The sequence below is a fragment of the Orcinus orca genome, chromosome 11, assembly GCF_937001465.1.
Source record: "Orcinus orca chromosome 11, mOrcOrc1.1, whole genome shotgun sequence".
NCBI classification, from domain to species: domain Eukaryota; kingdom Metazoa; phylum Chordata; class Mammalia; order Artiodactyla; family Delphinidae; genus Orcinus; species Orcinus orca.
Window position 1 is genome coordinate 68,860,728 of NC_064569.1, and position 23,226 is coordinate 68,883,953.

The 23,226-nt window shown below is 35.1% G+C and overlaps 1 protein-coding gene across 1 annotated transcript in view; it reads left to right on the forward strand.

Annotated features, from left to right (window-relative positions):
* Positions 1-23,226, forward strand: part of LRRIQ1 (leucine rich repeats and IQ motif containing 1) — a 271,088-nt gene that overhangs the window by 185,999 nt on the left and 61,863 nt on the right. The window contains exons 21-23 of the mRNA XM_049694936.1: positions 2,117-2,236; positions 22,297-22,386; positions 23,035-23,156. Coding sequence (XP_049550893.1) covers positions 2,117-2,236; positions 22,297-22,386; positions 23,035-23,156 — 332 coding nt within the window. The remainder of the gene's footprint in view (positions 1-2,116; positions 2,237-22,296; positions 22,387-23,034; positions 23,157-23,226) is intronic.

Consider the following 23,226-nt stretch of genomic DNA (forward strand, 5'->3'; position numbering starts at 1 on the left):
TAGCTTGCATATGCCACTCACCCACAGTACATGACATACCCAGGTCTATAATAACAACCCAGCTACATGAGACTAATGAAGCGGGCAAAGAGCTTTATTATGGTACTCTTTGATGGTACTCTCCATAATGGGTAAGTTAAAAAGAGGAAGGCCACTTTCTCAGGCAATACTTTTAATAATGTTCCTCATCACACAAAGATGTCCTCTCTTCTGTTTCTACCATTTAATACTGTTCAAGTTCTTGATTCATATTGACATCCTTTCTCCTCAGAAAGAATTTTGAACTCTCTTGGGAAGTTATTTATTCATAGCAAGTTACAAAATAATGGAATACTATTTCTATACTGAAAATCATTTTTAGAGACAAAACTGGTTAAAATTTAGTTATAGTTTTTGAACTTTATGTGATGTTTAATATCACACTATTTTCTTATTTGATAAACTAAGAAGTAAATAGAATTGTTAAAAACAAAGGGACAAGGAAATTGGGAAAATAATATTTAATGTGTGTCTAGTATGTGACAATCATGTGTTCATCACTGTATATAAATGTATATACATTTATCCTACTCCCTTCCCTGCCTTTGAGTCTATGCCAAAGGCAAGTGATGGTGGCTGACTCCCTTGCTATAGTCTGTTTTTTCTCATTTGTGCAGCCCTTGATTGTTTCCACTATGTATGTGCATGTGTGCACACACACACGTACACACACACACACACACACACACATGCCCAATTAGAAGTGGGGCATCTTATGTGATTGGTTTGGGAAGCATATTTGCCTATCTCTGGTTGGTCCAATTGGTCCTGAGTTAGAAGTAGGGACAAAAAATAGAGAAGCTAGCAGTCATTGACCAAGTCTTAACCATTCTTGGCTAATTGTTGCAGAGGTTGTGGTTTGGCTTCCTAGGCTGATTGACAGATTGTGTGTGACTTCTATTGTCATATATGTTCTGACTATTATATGTTTGTATATTTCTCTTCTCAATATATATATTTTTCAGAATAACAATACCAGTATTATTGCTTGCAGTATGGTTACTAAAACATATTTAAGGTAACTTTTGTAGTTAAATTTATCTTTTGATTATATTTCACTAGGAATGTAGTCAAATAAATCTATTTTAAAGTCACTTTAAATACCTTCTGTGTGGTTATGCCCGTAGCACAAAATATATTTTTACATTTTTGGGGGGAGTTTCTTTTACTTCATATTTATTTGTTTTACAATTTTATTAAGCATGTGCACAGTTCCAAAATCAAATCTAAGCAAGGTGTATATTCAGAGACATCTGGCTTCTACTGTTTTCTATCTCTATAGGTAATAATTTTTTAAATTAATTTTATGCTTTCACTTTGTAAATATTAGCAACCACATATATTTAAATATATAAGTTTATATAATGTATATTGTTTATTATATATTTTATATGGATTTTCATAGATAAATGGAGGCATGCAATACACATTTCTACCTATGTTTTACACTTACTATATATCCTGGAGCTTACTCCCTAGCAGTGTATACAGATACTAATTTTTTAAAAACTCCAGTGTTCTTGGAATTATAGTTAGGAAAGCTCCAAGATTCCTCCAAGATTATTGAGGAATCTGAATGTTTTTAATTCTATTATTATGTGCTTGGTTTATTTAAAGATGAAATTAGTTAATTGTTATGGACCAGGATACTAAGTCTCTAATATGGCCATTTATATATGTTGAAGTTTTCCTAAATGAGTGTTAGTTTATTTTATACATAATCATTTGAAAATTAGCAAAATTGGTTTTCCTCTGTATCTCTTTCTACTTAATTTAGAATGGGTCCCAGAGGAATTGTCAGATAATTGATTGGTTGACCTACATGTGCAGTTGAGGGAGTTTTAAAGATTCTTTTCTGCTTACCACAAGGAAAATCTCCTGAGATTCAGAGCTTTAGACACAAGCAGTCATTTAATTTATCTTCCAGTTTTAAATGTCACATAAAGTTCAAAAAACAGATTATTGAGCCATTAAACTAAGGTCTAAGATGTTTTATCTTCCTAATGGGATAACACAGAGAATCTGGTTTGGAGTTTGATCTATAACCTTGTATAACATGCTTTAAATTTTTGTTTAGGCAGTTTGGAAGGGCTTTCTTTTGCGAAAGAAACTGACAACAGCTCTAGAGGCTATTAAGAATGAAGAATCTGAAGAAGAATACGAAGAAATAGATTTAGAAGATTTTACATTTGATGAAGTAAGTGCCAACTACAACATATAGATATTGGTCTTAAAATATTTTAGTATACTATTTTGGAGCTAAACCTTTTTCTAAGGTTTTCATCCTTTTAACACTGTGTTATAGATTTTTTTTCAAGTTGCACTTGAAAAAGTATGCTTCTAATTTTTTAACATCTTCATTTATGATGCAAGCTTGTACAGTGTGTAAATGTGGTCATGGAATATTTACAAGAATTTGTGTGTATTCTTCAACCAGATTTACACAATGTTTTATCAATTATTCTTCATTAAATATAACTCTGAGCTTATTTATGCCCTGTTCAACAAATTTTAGTAGCTCTTTGTGGCCTAGCAAAATGAGGACAGCCTCCTTAAATTGTTATTCAAGTATTCAACAATAAGACAGCAAACTCTACAGACATATTTACCACTTCCCACCTGTGGCGTCCACATGCTCTAACCACATTGAGCACCTTCTTACTGTACCTTTTACGTCCTTAGTCTTGCTTATTCTGTTTCCTCTTCTCTAGACAGTTAAACCCACATAACTACCACTAAGATTAAGGTAGAGGACATATGACTATCCCCAGAAGACTTCTCATGCCTTCATAGTATTCATACCTCCATCATCATCAGATTAGTTTTGCCTATTTCTGAACTTCCAAATAAGTGGAATCATCCAGTATGTACTCTTTTTTCATATAATATTATGTCTGTGAGATATACCTATGTGGTTGAGTGTAGCTGTATATATACCATTCTTTTCAATATACTACTTTTAATCTATGATTTGAATATACCAATTTTTAAAAGTCTGTTCTACTTTTGGTGGATTATTTGTCACCGAGTTATTTCTAGTGTTGCCTATTATGACTAAAGACGCTATGAACATTTTTTTTTAATAAATTTATTTATTTATTTTTGGCTGCGTTGGGTCTTCGTTGCTGTGCGCGGGTTTTCTCTACTTGCGTCAAGTGGGGGCTACTCTTTGCTGTGGTGCGCGGGCTTCTCACTGCGGTGGCTTCTCGTCGCAGAGCACAGGCTCTAGGTGTGCGGGCTTCAGCAGTTGCAGCACGTGGGCTCAGGTAGTTGTGGCTCACAGGCTCTAGAGTGCAGGCTCAGTCATTGTGGTGCAAGGGCATAGTTGCTCTGAGGCATGTCGGATTTTCCCAGACCAGGGATCGAACCCGTGTCCCCTGCAGTGGCAGGCGGATTCTTAACCACTGCGCCACCAGGGAAGGCCAGCTATGAACATTCTTGTACATGCTTTTTGATGTGCATGTTCACATTTCTTTTGGGAACTGAATTTCTCAGTCATAACATTAACCTATATTTAGTAGCTAGCGCCTAACAGTATTCCAAAGTGATTGTATCAATTTACAGTCCTATCAGCAGGATATGAGAGTTTCAGAGGAGATTTATCCTCACCAACACTTTGTATTTTCATGTCTTTTTTTCCCCCCAATCCAGTAGGTTTGTAGTGGTATCTCGTTGTTTTAATTTCCATTTCTCTCATAACTAATACTGTTGAATACGTTTTCATATGCTTACTGGCCATTTGGATATCTACTTTTATGACATGATCAAATGTTTGTGCTTTCTTTTAAACTTTAATTTTATTTATTTTTTTATACAGCAGATTCTTATTAGTCATCAATTTTATACACATCAGTGTATACATGTCAATCCCAACCGCCCAATTCATCACACCACCACTCCGCCCCCCTCTCCCACCACTTTCCCTTGGTGTCCCTTGGTGTCCATATGTTTGTTCTCTGCATCTCTGTCTCAAATTCTGCCCTGCAAACTGGTTCATCTGTATCATTTTTCTAGGTTCCACATATATGCGTTAATATACGATACTTGTTTTTCTCTTTCTGACTTACTTCATTCTGTATGACAATCTCTAGATTCATACACATCTCTACAAATGACTCAATTTCATTCCTTTTAATGGCTGAGTAACACTCCATCATATATATGTACCACGTCTTCTTTATCCATTCATCTGTCGATGGACATTTAGGTTGTTTCCATGTCCTGGCTATTGTAAATAGTGCTGCAATGAACATAGGAGTGCATGTGTCTTTTTGAATTACGGTTTTCTCTGGGTATATGCCCAGTAGTGGGATTGTTGGGTCATATGGTAATTCTATTTTTAGTTTTTTAAGGAACCTCCATACTGTTCTCCGTAGCGGCTGTATCAGTTTACATTCCCACCAACAGTGCAAGAGGGTTCCCTTTTCTTCATACCCTCTCCAGCATTTCTTCTTTGTAGATTTTTTGATGATCCCCATTCGAACTGGTGTGAGGTGATTCCTCATTGTAGTTTTGATTTGCATTTCTCTAATAATTAGTGATGTTGAGCATCTATTCATGTGCTTCTTGACCATCTGTATGTCTTCTTTGGAGAAATGTCTACTTAGGTCTTCTGCCCATTTTTGGATTGGGTTGTTTGTTTCTTTAATATTCAGCTGCATGAGCTGTTTATATATTTTGGAGATTAATCCTTTGTCCGTTGATTCATTTGCAAATATTTTCTCCCATTCTGAGGGCTGTCTTTTCGTCTTGTTTATGGTTTCCTGTTCTGTGCAAAAGCTTTTAAGTTTCATTAGGTCCCATTTGTTTATTTTTGTTTTTATTTCCATTAATCTAGGAGGTGGATCAAAAAAGATCTTGCTGTGATTTATGTCAAAGAGTGTTCTTCCTAAGTTTTCCTCTAAGAATTTTATAGTGTCCGAACTTACATTTAGGTCTCTAATCCATTTTGAGTTTATTTTTGTGTATGGTGTTAGGGAGTGTTCTAATTCCATTCTTTCACATGTAGCTGTCCAGTTCTCCCAGCACCACTTATTGAAGAGACTGTCTTTTCTCCATTGTATATCCTTGCTTCCTTTGTCATAGATTAGTTGACCATAGGTGCATGGGTTTATCTCTGGGCTTTCTATCTTGTTCCAATGATCTATGTTTCTGCTTTTGTGCCAGTACCATATTGTCTTGATTACTGTAGATTTGTAGTATAGTCTGAAGTCAGGGAGTCTGATTCCTCCTGCTCCATTTTTTTTCCCTGAAGACTGCTTTGGCTATTCAGGGTTTTTTGTGTCTCCAAACAAATTTTAAGATTTTTTTGTTCTACTTCTGTAAAAAAATGCCATTGGTAATTTGATAGGCATTGCATTGAATCTGTAGATTGCTTTGGGTAGTATAGTTAATTTCACAATATTGATTCTTCCAATCCAAGAACATGGTATATCTCTCCATCTGTTGGTATCATCTTTAATTTCTTTCATCAGTGTTTTATAGTTTTCTGCATACAGGTCTTTTGTCTCCCTAGGTAGGTTTATTCCTAGATATCTCATTCTTTTTGTTGCAGTGGTAAATGGGAGTGTTTCCTTAATTTCTCCTTCATATTTTTCATCATTACTGTATAGGAATGCAAGAGATTTCTATGCATTAATTTTGTATCCTGCACCCAAATTCATTGTTTAGCTCTAGTAGTTTTCTGGTGGCACCTTTAGGATTCTCTATGTATAGTATCATGTCGTCTTCAAAGAGTGACAGTTTTACTTCTTCTTTTCCAGTTTTTATTCCTTTTATTTCTTTATCTTCTCTGATTGCCATGGCTAGGACTTCCAAAACTGTGTTGAATAATAGTGGTGAGAGTGGACATCCTTGTCTTGTTCCTGATCTTAGAGGAAATGCTTTCAGATTTTCACTGTTGAGAATGATGTTTGCTGTTGGCTTGTCATGTATGGCCTTTATTATGTTGAGGTAGGTTCCCTCTATGCCCACTTTCTGGAGAGTTTTTATCATAAATGGGTGTTGAATTTTGTCAAAAGCTTTTTCTGCATCTATTGAGATGATCATATGGTTTTTCTTCTTCAATTTGTTAATATGGTGTATCACGTTGATTGATTGGTATATATTGAAGAATCCTTGCATCCCTGGGATAAATCCCACTTGAACATGGTGTATGATCCTTTTAATGTGTTGTTGAATTCTGTTTGCTAGTATTTTGTTGAGGATTTTTGCATCTATATTCATCAGTGATATTGGTATGTAATTTTCTTTTTTTGTAGTCTTTGTCTGGTTTTGGTATCAGGGTGATGGTGGCCTCATAGAATGAGTTTGGGAGTGTTCCTTCCTCTGCAGTTTTTTGGAAGAGTTTGAGAAGGATGGGTGTTAGCTCTTCTCTAAATGTTTGATAGAATGTACCTGTGAAGCCATCTGGTCCTGGACTTTTGTTTGTTGGAAGATTTTTCATAACAGTTTCAATTTCATTACTTGTGATCGGTCTGTTCAAATTTTCTGTTTCTTCCTGGTTCAGTCTTGGAAGGTTATACCTTTCTAAGCATTTGTCCATTTCTTCCAGGTTGTCCATTTTATTGGCTTAGAGTTGCTTGTAGTAGTCTCATAGGATGCTTTGTATTTCTGTGGTGTCTGTTGTAACTTCTCCTTTTTCATTTCTAATTTTGATTTGAGTCCTCTCACTCTTTTTCTTCATGAGTCTGGCTAATGGTTTATCAATTATTGTTTATCTTCTCAAAGAACCAGCTTTTAGTTTTATTGATCTTTGCTATTGTTTTCTTTGTTTCTATTTCATTTATTTCTGCTCTGATCTTTATGATTTCTTTCCTTCTGCTAACTTTGGGTTTTGTTTTTTCTTCTTTCACTAATTCCATTAGGTGTAAGGTTAGATTGTTTATTTGAAGTTTTTCTTGTTTATTGAGGTAGGCTTGTATAGCTCTAAACTTCCCTCTTAGGACTGCTTTTGCTGCATCCCATAGGTTTTGGATCGTCGTGTTTTCATTTTCACTTGTCTCTACGAATGTTTTAATTTCCTCTTTGATTTCTTCAGTGATCTCTTGATTATTTAGTAACGTATTGTTTAGCCTCCTTGTGTTTGTGTTTTTTACGTTTTTTTCCCTGTAATTGAGTTCTAATCTCATAGCGTTGTGGTCGGAAAAGATGCTTGATATGATTTCGATTTTCTTAAATTTACTGAGGCTTGATATGTGACCCAAGATATGATCTATCCTGGAGAATAATCCGTGCGCACTTGAGAAGAAAGTGTAATCTGCTGTTTTGGGATGGAATGTTCTATAAATATCAATTAAATCTATCTGGTCTATTGTTTCATTTAAAGCTTCTGTTTCCTTATTTATTTTCATTTTGGATGATCTGTCCATTGGTGTAAGTGAGGTGTTAAAGTCCCCCACTATTATTGTGTTACTGTCGATTTCCTCTTTTTTAGCTGTTAGCAGTTGCCTTATGTATTGAGGTGCTCCTTTGTTGGGTGCATATATTCTTATAATTGTTATATCTTCATCTTGGATTGGTCCCTTGATCATTATGTAGTATCCTTCCTTGTCTCTTGTAACATTCTTTATCTTAAATTCTATTTTCTCTGATATGAGTATTGCTACTCCAGCTTTCTTTTGATTTCCATTTGCATGGAATATCTTTTTCCATCCCCTCACTTTCAGTCATATGTGTCCCTAGGTCTGAAATGGGTCTTGTAGACAACATATATATGGGTCTTGTTTTTGTATCCATTCAGCAAGTGTGTGTCTTTTGGTTGGAGCATTTAATCCATTTACGTTAAGGTAATTATCGATATGTATGGTCCTATGACCATTTTCTTAATTGTTATGGGGTTTTTTTGTAGGTCCTTTTCTTCTTCTGTTTTTCCCACTTAGATAAATTCCTTTAGCATTTGTTGTAGAGCTGGTTTGGTGGTGCTGAATTCTCTTAGCTTTTGCTTGTCTGTAAAGCTTTTAATTTCTCCATTGAATCTGAATGAGATCCTTGCTGGGTAGAGTAATCTTGTTTGTAGGTTCCTCCCTTTCATCACTTTAAGTATATCATGCCACTCCCTTATGGCTTGTAGAGTTTCTGCTGAGAAATCAGCTGTTAACCTTATGGGAGTTCCCTTGTATGTTACTTTTCATTTTTCCTTTGCTGCTTTCAATAATTTTTCTTTGGCTTTAATTTTTGCCAATTTGATTACTGTGTGTCTCGATGTGTTTCTCCTTGGTTTTATTCTGTATGGGACTCGCTGCGCTTCCTGGACTTGGGTGGCTCTTTCCTTTCCCATGTTCGGGGAGTTTTTGACTGTAATCTCTTCAAGTATTTTCTCTGGTCCTTTCTCTCTCTCTTCTCCTTCTGGGACCCCTATAATGTGAATGTAGTTGTGTTTAATGTTGTCCCAGAGGTCTCTTAGGCTGTCTTCATCTCTTTTCATTCTTTTTTCTTTATTCTGTTCCGCAGCAGTGAATTTCACCATTCTGTCTTCCAGGTCACTTTTCCGTTCTTCTGCCTCAGTTATTCTGCTATTGTATTGTATTGTATTGTTATTGTATTGTTCATCTCTGTTTGTTTGTTCTTTAATTCTTCTAGATATTTGTTAAACATTTCTTACATTTTCTTGATCCTTGCCTCCATTCTTTTTCTGAGGTTCTGGATCATCTTCACTATCATTATTCTGAATTCTTTTTCTGGAAGGTTGCCTATCTCCACTTCATTATGTTGTTTATCTGGGGTTTTATCTTGTACCTTAATCTGGTACATAGCCCTCTGCCTTTTCATCTTGTCTATCTTTTTGTGAATGTGGTCTTTGTTCCATAGGTTTCAGGATTGTAGTTCTTCTTGCTTTTGCTGTCTGCCCTCTGGTGGATGAGGCCATCTAAGAGGCTTGTGTAAGTTTCCTGATGAGAGGGACTGGTCGTTTGTCCATTTTTATGTAGGGTTGTACATCTCTTTTCTTATTGGCTTGTAGGAGTGCTCTATATAATCTAAATACCTCTCTGTTTTCCCGTGCAAATATATTCCCTAAATTCTGGGGTTTCCCTTTTTTTCTCTCTCTTTATGGTTTAGTTTGATGAACAGAATGTTTCTGTTTTAAATTAAAAACAAAAGTTTTTAATTGTGACATATAAGATATCTTTGCTTACTCAGGTCATTAACATATTCTAGAAACTTTATTATCTTAACTTTCAGCATTTAAGTCTGTGATGCATCTGGAATTAAATTTTGCCTGCAGTGTGAATAAGGGGTCAACTTCCCTCCAAACATACACATTTGGTTATTTTGTTGACCCACAACCATTTGTTGTTTAGACCATACTTTTCACAATGGATTACAGTGGAGGCCTTTATTTAAATTCAGGAAACTCTGTGCATGGGTTCTCTTAATTTTTCTCATCATTCTGTTGTTTATTCTTATATCACTATTTCAATTTCTGTATAATTTATAATAAATTTTGTTATCTAGTCTAATAAGAGCTCCAACTTTGTTCTTCTTCAAGAAAGAACTGCTATTGCTACCGTTGATCCATTTCATTAATGTACAAATTTTAGAACCATCCTGTCAGTTTGCACAATGAATGTTAGTATTTTCTCTAAGATTGCAAGAAGTCTGTAAATCAATTTGGGAGAACTGATATTTTTAGAATATTACATTTTTAAATTCATGAACATAGAATATCTCATTTATTTAAGCCACTTAAAATCTCTGCCCATAAGAGCAGAGATTTTTTTTTTCTTGTGCCTCTTATTTATTTTTCTTGCTTTATTGTCCTGACTACTACCTTCAGTAAAATGTTAAATAATGGTGATTTTAGCAGTCATCTTTTGCTAGCTCCTGGTCTCAGGCTGAAAGCTTTCCATGATGAAGTCAGATGTTTAATGCATGTTTCTTGTAGAAACTCTATATTTGATTGAGTTACCCTCCTTAGTATCTTCTTACCTTTCTAAAAGTTTAATATGATGATGATGTTGATGATTCTATATATGATTTGGATTTTATCAGATACTTTTTATACCTATAACATTGATTTTTAAAAATTAAACCTTGTATTCCTAGGATAAACCAACTTAACTATAATACATTATCTTTTTATATATCTCTGAATTTGATCTGCTGATATTTTGGTTAGGATTTTTGCATTTATATTCTAGAAGAAGCTGTGCCCATATATTTTCTTTCTTGTAAAACTCTTCAGATTTTTTTATCAAGGTTGTGTTGACCTTATATTTGATTAGGAAGTGTTTCCTGTGTTTGATGTAAGATTGGAAGAGTTTGATGTAAGATTGATGTTATTTGTTTCTTAACAATTTGTCTTAGCACATAATCTATTTGGGATAATATTACATGTGCACTTGAAAGAAATGTGCATTTTGCAGGTGTTATGGTTACTAAAATCTCAGTTACTTCAAGCTTGTTAATTGTGTTTTAAAGAATCCTTATTTTTAGTGATTTGGGGAGGTTTCTATCAGTTATTGACAGAAGAATGCTAAAACCTCTTCTTAAGATTGTGGGTTTCTCTAAATCAGTTTTTAGTTCTGTCAAATTTGGCCTCATACTTTGAGGATATGTTATTAGGGTATACATGTTTAGAATAGTTAAGTCATTGTATTACTGACACTTTTATAATGATAAAATTTCACTCTTTAACTCTAATTTCCCTCTTTAACTAATTGCCTTATTGGCCATTCCCTCTGATATTTTCATACTTACAGCAACTTTCTTTTGACTGGTAATTTTATAATATATATTTTCCTAACCATTCCCATTAAACATCTCTGTTGCTTTTATATTGAAACTGTGACTCTTATACGAGTATACAGTTGGATTTTGCTTACTTTTATATTCCATTTTGATTTTTTATTAATATATTCAGACTTTAAATTTATTTCAATTGAGAGTATAATTAGGTTTATATATTTCATCTTTCTGTTTGTGTTCCATTTGTCCTGTTAGTTCTGTGTTCCTTTTCTGCTTCTTTTTACCTTTTTTTCCCCTTTAATCAGGTATTTTTGTTTTTCCTTTTTTTCTCACATTAGCTTGTTAATTTATGGTTACCTCTTTCTATGCACTTCATTCCTTCCTGCATTATTATGCTTCCATCATTTTCTTTTACCTTAAGGACTTTCTTTAATATATATTTTAGTTCAGGTCAGTTTTTGATTGCTTGAAAATTTCTTTCACTTAAAACTTTGAAGGATATCTTCTTTAGATATAGAATTCCAGGTAGGCTTTTGGTGTTTGAAGATGCCATATTTATTATCTTCTGGCTTTCATAGATTCTATTGAAAAGTCAGTAATAAGTCTTATTTTTTCTTCTTTGAAGATACTTCTTTCCAACTCTTACTCCCCAGACTACTTTTAAGGTTTATTTCCTGTATTTGTTTTTCAGCATGGGTGTGGTTTTCTTTGTATGTACTCTGCTTGGAGTGGGGGAGGTTATGTGGCTTCTTGAATCTGTGGTTTATGTCTTTCATCAGTTTTGGAAATTGCTTGGCCAGAGGTATTTCAAATATTTAATCTTTTTCATTATCTCTCTTCTCTGAGGTAAAGTAGGTCCAAAAACACATATGTTAGAATCCCTTACCATTTCTCATGTGTCTCTTAGACTCTTTTCTGAATTGTTTTCTTTTTTTACTTCTGTTTTAATTTGCATGTTTCCTACTGACCCATCTTGTAGTTCACTAATCATCTCTTTTATCTAATCATTTTTAGCCTATCTATTAAATTCCTAATTTCAGTTACTCTGTTTTTTAGTTCTGGAATTTCTACTTGATTATTTGTTGTAAATTCTAGTTATATATTGAAGTTTTCTATCATTTCCTGTATTTTCTTGAACATACTGAGTATGGTATATTCAAAGTTTTCTCGGTTAATTGCAACATCTGGATCACTTGTAGGTTTATTTCTATTGACAATTTATCTCTTGTATTGGGTTGACCAAAAAGTGCTTTCGGTTTTTAAGTAAAAATAAAGGACACATTTTTCATTTTCACCGAGAACTTTATTGAACAACGTATTCACCCTTTTGTTCCACTACCTTCTACCATTTTTCAGGCAACTTTATAATTCCATCTACCCAAAACTTTTTATCTTTTTGAGCAAAGAACTGTTCCAGGTGCCTTTTACAGTCTTCCAGGGAATTAAAATTTTTTCCCTTAAGAGAATTTTGTAAAGACTGAAATAAATGGAAATGCAAAGGTGCAATGTCTGATGAATACGGCAGATGAATCAGAACTTCCCAGCCAAGCTGTAACAGTTTTTGCCTGGTCTTCAAAGAAATATGTGGTCTCACATCATTCTGATGGAAGATTATGCATTTGGTCTAATTAATCATCTGGTTTTTTTTGAAACGAGCTCATAATAGAAGACTCCCTTCCAATTCCATCATATACGTAACATCACCTTCTTTGGATGAAGACCGGCCTTTGGTGTGGTTGGTGGTAGTTCATTTTGCATGCCCCACAATCTCTTCCCTTCCACATTATTATACAGTATCCACTTTTCATCACCTGACACAATTTGTTTTAAAAATGGACCAGTTTAAGTAGAGAATCGCATGCAGAAAAATGGTCAAGAAGGTATTTTTTATTTAACTTACGTGGAACCCAAACATCAATGCTATTAACATAACCAAGCTGGTGCAAATGATTTTAAACGCTTGATTTGGATATTTTGAGTTTGTTGGCCATGTCTCACATGGTATAACATTGATTGTCCTCAATTAATGTCTCGATTTGATTGCTATCAACTTAACTGGTCTATCCAACCATGGAGCATCACCCAGGGAGAAATCTCCAGCACGAAACTTCACAAACCACTTTTGACACATTTGATCAGTCACAAAACCTTCTCCATACACTACACAAATCTTTTTTTGCATTTCAGTTGTGTTTTTACCTTTCTTTAAATAAAGCATAATATGCCAAAAATGTTGTTTTTTTCTCCATCTTCAATATTAAATGGCTACACAAAAATTCACCAATTTTGATTTTTTTTCTTTAATGCATGCTGAAATGACAGCTGTCACAATACAATCTAACAAAATTGTTTTGAATGAAGTTAAGACAACTAAGCACTACTAGAGCCATCTTATGGAATAAAACGAACAAACCTTTTGGCCAACCCAATATTTTGAGTCAGCCAATTCTCTTTATTAGCATTTAGTCATTGATTAAGTATCAGACATATATGTAAAAAGTATAAAGGCACTGGAAGATGTTTTATTTCTCTAAAGAGGATTTAATTTTGTTCTGACAGGCAGATATTGTATAGACAGAGATCCTTTTGAGGCTTATTTTTAAGCTTTGTTAGGGCTGGTCTGTTTCTGGTTTCTCTTAGGGTTGAGCCAATATAATGTTTAAACTGAGAATGGGATATTTACCAGATTACCTTCACCTTGTTTTTTCCTGAATTCTAATCCCTTTCTCCATAGCATCAAATGACTAAAGAAATTTCTTTTTAGCTTTTTAGCACACCAGCTATTGCTATTGCACTTTGAGTCTAGGTATCTCTCCAACACACATGCTACTTGGAATTTGCAAACATATGAAGGGTTTATTTTATACATGACTTTGAGCTCACATTTCAGTGGTTCTCTCCTCTCAGGGATCTTGGTCCTTCAATCCTAACTGCCTTGGCATCCCTACACTTTAACCTCTGTCTCTTCATTCCAGTGAAACTGCTACAAGTAGGCCTTAGATTTCTGCTTGGCTTCTCTTTCCTGTTAATAAAATTGGGAATTTCCCTGAGGGAAAATGTGGCAGGAAATACAGGGTTCACATCCACATGAGACTCTACTCTCTGGGATCTTAGCTTTTTAAGTCTTGACTGCTTCAATTGTTCTTGAGTACCTTCAGCTCCTTTTTTTTTTTTTTTTTTTTTTGGCGGGGGGATATGTGGGCCTCTCACTGTTGTGGCCTCTCCCGTTGCAGAGCACAGGTTCCAGACGCGCAGGCTCAGCAGCCATGGCTCACGGGCCCAGCCGCTCCGCGGCATGTGGGATATTCCCGGACTGGGGCACGAACCCTTGTCCCCTGCATCGGCAGGCGGACTCTCAACCACTGCGCCACCAGGGAAGCCCTCAGCTCCTTTTTTAATCCAATATTTATAGTTGTTCTCAGGCGAATCTTAATTCTAGTTAAAGCTATACCAGAATAAAATGTCCAAAATGAAATGTTTATAAATATTTCAAGTCAGTGATTATTTTAAGTGTTTCAGACATTATTCTCACCACAGTGAACAAAAGAGATAAAATCTCTGACCTCAGTGACCTTACATTCACTTAAGGTGACAGTGAATAAATATATATACAGAATACTAGAAGATATTGAAAATTGCTATAAAAATTTTTATAAGGAAGGTTAAGAGATAGAGCATAGAATCTGATTGGACTATCATGGGAGGCCTACATGAGGTGAAATATTTTTATAGAGATGTGAAAATAAAGTGAAGGGATAGCCATTGGGTAATATGGTGCGGGGCTAAGTGGAGGGCAAGTATGGAAGCCTTGAAACAGGAACTTTTTTAGTATACTAAAGAAACAGAATATTTACAGTAAGTAGAACTGATTAGTTGTGGAGAATAGCCAGAGATAGGGAAGAAACAGAGAAATGGTCAGGGAACAGTTCACATAAAGCCTGTGATATGAAGTCAAGAACTTTGAATTTTATTTCAAATGTGATAGAACATTATTATTGGGTTTTGAGCAAGGGAGTTAAATGTATTATTTGTTTTAAATGGATGAATTTGCTTGTAATACAGAGATTATAGTTTAGGGGAGCTAAGAATTAAAACTAAATACCAATTAAGAAGGTATTATTACTTTGCCTTCCTTTGACATATTTTTTACTCCCTTTTTTATGGCCATCACTTCATTTTAAAATCATCTTACAACTTCAGATGACATAATCAAATTACAAAAGTGTCCCTATATTTTTTGTTCTTTCTTTCTCTTACTTTCATCTTTACAACTGTAAGACATATCTAACCAGGACTTCCCTTTTATCACTTATTTAGGTCATAACAATAGTTGCCTTTGGTATAGTCTATACTTTTCTTTAAGATTTATCACAAGAGAGTTGTAGTGATATACATGTATTCAAACTTATATTTTCCTTCCCAGCCAACAAATACTGAATGTTTACAGTATGGTAGGTACTGTACTTGGTGCTAGGGTAGGTACATTGACAGACATAACATGACCCCAAGTTTAGGAGATGTCAGAAATATATTTGAATATTTTCAGCTATAAAAGAAGTAAATATAAAATTGTCTTAATAAATTAGCCTCAAACAAAAAGCCCGGATCAATCTGCCATGAAGTCTTTATATTGGTTTGTTGCCTCTCTGAAATGTGTTTTCATTTTACAGGTGGTTAACCAAGAGGACACTGATAACGAAGGTCAATTTGTTTTAGTTTTTAATTAAGCATAGTTTACCTTAATTTTTTAAGTGCCAAGAAATGTAAGGGATCTGAGATTGTATCCTGCGTGCAGTCTAACAAGTTAGGCTGCCACACTTTCATGGATGCTGGCAGAAGCTTGTCACATCAGGCAGCAGAAGCCTCATGTTTTTATGTATTCCCTTTGCCCCCAGGTTCCATAGGCAGGAATTCCCCCTTAGGAATCTGGAAGCTTAGGAAACCCTATATTTTATAAAAGGCTGCTAGCAAACCTGTTCATCCTGTGCTCCAGGGGAAGTAGTTATTTTCTTATACCAGACAGCAAACAAATTTTGCCTTCTGCTCCAGAAGGAATCACTCAAAGACTATATCTTCCAAGTCTGTTAGCTATATTAACATCCTTGGAAAGATAGTCCAGAACAAAAGATGTCATAAGTCATGAAGAAATGTTAGAGACCTATGGAAAATTATCTCCCAACAATATGTACCCTTCATGTGTACATGGCAAATTTTCCCACAAGTACCCACTCCAGTGGCTACTCTGAATAATCTGACAGGGGCTAGGACAAAATCCATTAGGTTATCCTCATGATGCATTTAATGAAGGATACTATCAATACCCCAGGCGTTTCCTCTTTAAGTTTCTGTATTGACCTTCCCACTAGACTTGAGGCTTTAATCCAGGTACAGCTGGAAGTATTAGCTATTACAGACTCTTTTTGGGCCCGCAAGGAGGAAGTCAAAGGCAGTTCTGCCATCTAAAACAACCCTGGCCAGTGAATTGAAGCTGACTTGAATGCTTTCCAGGACCATAATGGTGTTTCCTTAAATGTTTGAAGGTGATCTATGACCAGGACACCTTCCAGGTGGCATCTGTCTGCCCCATAGGATGACTGAGAATGGGAGTGGGGAAAACATCCAGGCTGCACCCTGAGGATGTGTCAATCACGCTGGCCTGAGACATCCTATTAGGGAAAGGAAATATGTTTCATGCCCAGGAATGATCAGGAGAGAATCCAGAGTTGTCAAAATAGGACTGTATTATCCTCCATGTATTTTTTCATAATCGTTACCTAGGAAGTAGCTGCAAGAGTATGATCCCTTTCTGGGGGCAGCCACATTAACTGATCAAATTGCCTTATTTAGGTATGTGGACAGAAGGAAGTGAGAGTGGTGAAGTCAGACTATTGTTGAGTACCTTTTGTGATAAAAGGCACATAACTGTCAGGCTCCAGTGGTTCAGAAAACTGAAAACTTATACAGACAAATTTCAAGGGCCACAGTTATATGGCCAAACTTAGCTGATAGATAACCTGAAGATGTATCAAAAGTTGAGAATGGAGGAGAGGGTTTAGAAGGTGAGATTTGAGATTCATAATGGGCCAAATTTCCAAACCGTAAGGATTCTGAGGTGCTACAAAAGTTATCAAGAAGTGTTAGAAAGAATTCTTTTGAAAATGGCATGAGGCAGCTTGGGTAGAAGAGGAGAAAAGTATTAGGGCTCAGAGTTGGGGATGGTGAAGAATAAAAATGAGACCAAGACATGGCTTTTAGAATTTCTAAGACCTGTTCAACTCTAACTAACTTGTGGCTTACAGCAAATCTGATTCTAGTTTCATATGTCAAATGAAAGGATTATATTAGTTGGTATGAAAAATTTTGTACATACATATGCAAATAAACATGAATGTTATTCCTGGCTCTTCTGATAGCCTTATTTCCTAGTCTCTCAAAGTTGGATTATAGGATGATAATTTCTTCTCTGATAAAAAGTCAAATATATGTTTATCTGTTCAAATGTTCAATTGTGAATACACAGTTACAAATTTATCTAAGTTCTAGTTTATTTTTAATGTGTAAGTAAATTTGATAATAGTCTTCTAATAAACAGAAAGCTTTCCAAATTCTCAGTTGTAAGTTAACAGAAGGTTTTCTCAAGCAATAATTGAAATTTGTATAAATGTCCAGTATGAAGCATGATATATTAATATACATTTTTTTAAACAGTAGTATATTTATAATCTTGGCCAATTTCTCCTGACATTTTGAGATTTTTTTTCCTCAACATACTAGGTACTGCCAAATATAGTTGATATTAATAAGCTTGAACTCATATAAATCAGTAGTCTTGGTAACATTTTTGGTTGAGATTATATAATTACTGAAAGTATCTTTAGCATTTTATATTAAACCTCCTATTTATGTCTCTAGAAATTTCCAAGAGACAGTGGTTCTGGAATCAGCTAACACAACATTGTAAAGCAACTATACTCCAAAAAAAATTAATTAAAAAAAAAGAATTGTTCTGGAATCTAACAAAAGTTTGTGACCTTATATTGAAAACCAAGAAAAAGTATTTTCAAAGTTTTCTGCACTTTTAGATATCAATTTAAAGAACTAATTTTTTTCCTCAAACTTCATGTAGCTTTTCCAAGGAAGAAACCTCCATCATCATCTATATGATACAGCAAAGAAATCAGTGTGCTTTGTGGGACCTTGTCCTGCTGCAGAAAGAAAACAGCTGGAATCCCAGAGAGTATAAAAAGAGGTGGTTTGGCAGGTGTTTAAGAAAAAAAAGTTGTTTGTTTATATAAAAACTAGTGCATAAGTCAGACTCCTTGCCTGGCATTACTAGTCCTTTTCCACAGTCACTCCTCAGATAGCATATTACTTTTAAAATTTCTCTTCGGGGCTTCCCTGGTGGCGCAGTGGTTGGGAGTCTGCCTGCCGGTGCGGGGGGCGCGGGTTCGTGCCCCGGCCCAGGAGGATCCCACGTGCCGTGGAGCGGCTGGGCCCGTGAGTAGTGGCCGCTGAGCCTGCGTGTCCGGGGCCTGTGCTCCGCAGCGGTAGGGGCCACGGCAGTGAGAGGCCCGCGTACCGCAAAAAAAAAAAAAAAAAATTCTCTTCCAATTTTTTCATTGTGGGAAAGTACACATAACATAAAATTTACCATCTTAACCATTTCTAAGTGTGCATTCAGTGGTATTAAGTATATTCATAAAGTTGTGCTACCATCACCACCATGCATATCCAGAACTCTTATCTTACAAAAATGAAACTATATACCTGTTAAACAATAACCCTTCATTCTCCCTTAATATCCTAATGTTATAAACACCTTAATTTGCATTTACACTAGCTTAACTTCAGTAGCATCCATGAATTATTCTCCTTTATAGCTACATCTCCACCCCTTTCAGTTGTTGATGTCACAAAATTGCATCTTTATACATTGTGTGCTCCAAACATAGACTAATAATTTCTCTAAATAGACTAGTATTTTAAATCATGTGGAGTTACAAACCAAACTTTCAATAATACTAGCTTTTAAACTGAGAATTGTTTGTTTTTAAATGTATTAGTATCTTAAAAAGTGGAGTGAACAAACTGTTGTTACAATAATATTAGCTTTTATAATTTCCCATGTAGTTACTGAGATCTTTATTTCTTCATATGCCTTTTAATTGCTGCCTAGTATCCTGCCACTTCAACCTGCAGAACTCTCTTTAGCATTATTTTCAGGCCAGATCTAATGGTAATGAATTCTCTCAGCTTTTGTTTATCTGGGAGTGTCTTCAGTTCTTCCTCAAATCTAAGGACAGTTTTGCCAGATATAGGATTCTTGATTGGCAGTTTGTTTTTTTTTCTTTCAGCACTTTGAATATATCAGCCCACTGCCTTCTGGATGTCAAGGATGCTGATGAGAAATTGCTGATAATCTTGAGGATTCCTTCTACATGACAAGTTGCTTCTTACTTGCTCCTTTCAAGATTCTCTCTTTGTCTTTGTCTTTTGAAAGTTTGATTATAATGTGTCTTGGTGTGGGGCTCTCTGAGTTCATCTTACTTCGAGATCATTGAGCTCCTTGGATGTTTATATTCAGGTCTATTATTGAATTGGGGAAACTTTTAGTCATTATTTCTTCAAATATTCTCTCTGCCCGTTTTTTTCTTTCTTCTCCTCTGACTCCCATGATGAATATATTGGTACATTTGATGGTGTCTCACAGGACCTTTAGGTTCTGTTCATTTTTATTCAATCTTTTTTCTTTCTGTTCTTTAGATTTGATAATTCCATTGCTGTATCTTCAAGTTCACTCATTCCTTTATCTGCCTACTCAGAGGCAGATCCCTCTAGTGAATCCTACCAGTGAATTTTAGTGAATTTTTCTTTTCAGTTATTATACTTTTCAGCTTCAAAATTTCTTCTTGGTTTCTTTTCAGGTTTTCTATCTCTTTATTGATATTTCCACTTTGTTCATAGATCATTTTCTCCCTTCTTTTAGTTCTTTGAACATATTTAAGACAGTTACTTTAAAGTCTTTGTCTAGTAAATCTGCCATGAGGTCTTTTTTAGGCATAGTTTTGGTTGATTTTTTTCCTTTGAATGGGCTGTAAATTTTCCTGCTTCTTTGTATGCCTTGTGATTTTTATTTAAAGTTAGACATTGAATCTAATAATGTGGTAACTGTGGAAATAAGATTCTCTCTCTTCCCCAGTGTTTGCCAGGTTTTTTGCTTTTGTTTTTATTGTTTTTGTTTTTATTGTTTTAGGCTGCGTCTGCGCCAAGGATCAGCCTGAGTTGTAAACTCAAGGTCTTCTCATTTCTTTTCTAAGCCTGTGCCTTCCCCTGGGCATGTGTACTGACTTTCCCCCATATGTGCAGATGCTTTTGAATATCCTAGTCTTTTTTTTTTTTTTTTTTTTTTTTGTGGTACGCAGGCCTCTCACTGTTGTGGCTTCTCCTGTTGCGGAGCACAGACTCTGGACACGCAGGTTCAGTGGCTAGGCTCACAGGCCCAGCCACTCTGCGGCATGTGGGATCCTCCCGGACCAGGGCACGAACCCGTGTCCCCTGCATTGGCAGGCGGACTCTCAACCACTGCGCCACCAGGGAAGCCCCATATCCTAGTCTTTTTTAAAATGAATATTCTAGTCCTTAGTGTTTGTTTCCCAAAAAAGGAAAAAGAGGAAAATGAAGAGGGGAGGAGTTGGGGGAAGAACACCTGCCCTTTAAATCCTCTGGAATTCACTTAGTAGGTGGGGTAAATAGCCTTACAACAATAGGGGAGGTGCCACTCACCTCTTTGTACCTCTGAGATCAGAAGCAACACTCAACGGTCAGAGTACAGATCTCCAATCTTTGGAAGACAGTGTCCTCATTGTCCACCCTGGCTCCTGCAAACTGTGTGCAAGGTACTTCTAAAACGCATGAATAGCTGCCTGCCTTGGGGCTGGGGAATGGAGGATAGATAGCTGCAACTGTGCTAAGGGCTGACATTTACCAAAATTAACCACAATTTACCATCCAAGTCTTCCCCAGGACATCACAAGCCTTCAATAGACTCTAGAGTTCCAAAATGGTTACACTAGACAGATTCTGCCAGTTTAGTTGTTGTCTAGGTTGGGAGACAGGTTCCTGGTGCTCCCTACCCCACCATCTTCCCAGAATCCTCTGGCACATTGCCTTTCATAATATTGTCTCCACATCTTCTCTTCATTTTAGCAATTTTACAGAGTAAGAATACTAATTTAGTGATAGCTGATATGCCTTGGGCCTTGATCTTTCCTGGCATAAATATGAATTTTCCTTTATTTGTCATACAAAAGAAAGAATTTAGAAATCTGAGCCCTCCATACTGTTTGCAATTTTGCATTAAATAGCTCTTCTTAAACCAGTTATATATTCTTAAACCAGATATAACTGGTATATAACTGTGATATATATGTTAATGATCTCTGTCTAGAAGGAACTGGACAATGTACTGGTGCACAACTGTATCCTTTTTACATAGATATTCAAATAACGTGAATCTGATTAGGTTTCCTAAGACTAAATGCTGTAAGTAATGGTCTGTCATTGCGCTGCTGGCCTGTAGTCAAGATGTCTTAGGCTTCCCTTTCCAATGGTTTTTCAAGAGATAGTCAAGAAGCACTGAAGCTGTATAAGTGGAAAGTTGCATTTAGGTCTTCTCAGTTTATAGTCATTCCAGTTTTTAAAACATAAATATGTTTGATCATTTTAGAAACTTTTAAAAAACAAGTTCATTGGTATTATGATCATCCTTTTTTCTTAAAGATTCAAAAACAATTATAGAACCACAGAATATTATTTAAACCATATTAAATAATCCAAGTGAATAAAATTTAGATAATTATACCCTAAATTATACAACACGAGCATAGCTAATATATTTCCATTGTAGAACGATAAATTTGGAAATTACATAAATGGAATAAAGATGTTGTAAGATGAAGAGTGAAGTGACTTAAGATCATTTCAAAATTTATATTTTTATCATTCAAACTCTTGAACTAGAGAATATAATATCAGGAACCATGTTCTGTATATTGCCACAAAATTCTTTTTTCCATCTATTCAGAAAATTTGTGAAATGTTGAACTAAAGTTAAGTAAAAGCTATCTTACAGATAGTATTTACAGAAAATTGATACTAATATGTTAAAATACTATAAATTTTTGATGGTGAGGTTTGATGGAAAATATTATATTTTGCATAATAAAGAGCTAAAGGATTACTTCCCTCAGTTACATCTAGAGTTGGCTCAGAGTCATAGTTCTCAAACAGTTAAATACACTGAACAATCTGCACGTCTCATTTTTTAGAGCATGTGAGTACTCAAGGCTTTACTTTATTCCACTTGGGGATGAAAAATCTTATCCCATTTTTTAGAATGTTTGCATTAAACAGATACATAACATCTCACAGAGTGAGCAAGTAGCAGATTTTCCTCTAAATAAAAATGCTGAAATACTTTCTTAACATGTGTAGTATATAAGACAATTTAAAAGAATCTTTGTAAAAGTTATGCAAACTAAATTATGTACATTAATGTTATTATTTGTGCAGGCTGCCTTAGAGAAGGAATGGCTTGCTTTAGATTCCACCCGCTTCCCTTCACAAACACTGCTTCTTCCAAACCAGCTGCACTGGCCAAAGGTAACATGTCATGGAAACCTCTTAGTGCTCGATCTTTGCTCATTTCTTAAGGTTATGCTCTGCTGCAGTGATTAATAATACAATTTATTGACTTGAAAAACACAATTACTTTTAGAAGCCTCTGACTTCCTCCTCATCCCCAGATGTAATTTTTCATGTAGCTTTTCTTTCATTTGCTCCTGATTTTTTTCTTTATTTTGGATTTCTTTCAACACTTTATTTCACAGTAGCAAAAAAAAAAAAAAAAAAAGATATGCTTCAGCTGCATAAAATCACTAGTTGACAGCACTTTAAAAATACAAAAATATGCATTAAAAGGGCAACAGCTGAAGATTCTCAGTCAGAGGTCAATGGACTGCAATATCTGTTATTTATTTGATAATCTTTGAAGTTTTTGTTTTCTGAATTTTTTTCATGATCTTTGCAATTAATCATTCTGTATATGCAAACTATACCAAAAGGATATCTCTCATGACTACAACAAAGGGCATTTGTATGTATATTCCATAAATTTCATTTGATTATAATTTTTAATTTTTATGTGAGTTTTTCTTAGGCTACTCAGTAATATGCATGTAAAGTAATACAATACACATGCTAGATGTTTTTCAATTTATTTTATACTTATGTACATTTTTTTCTGATAAGTTCTCTGGAACCTTAAAATCTGATGATACTTCACTTAATTTACCAAGTCATCCAGCTCAAGCATGGCTGTGTAATGAGAAAGAAAATTTGTTTTCATCGGAACACACACAGTTTAATAGCAGGTAAGCTAAATTGCTGTTTTAGAGGATCAACCTCTAATGAATGACAAGAATATTATACTCTTTACAAAAG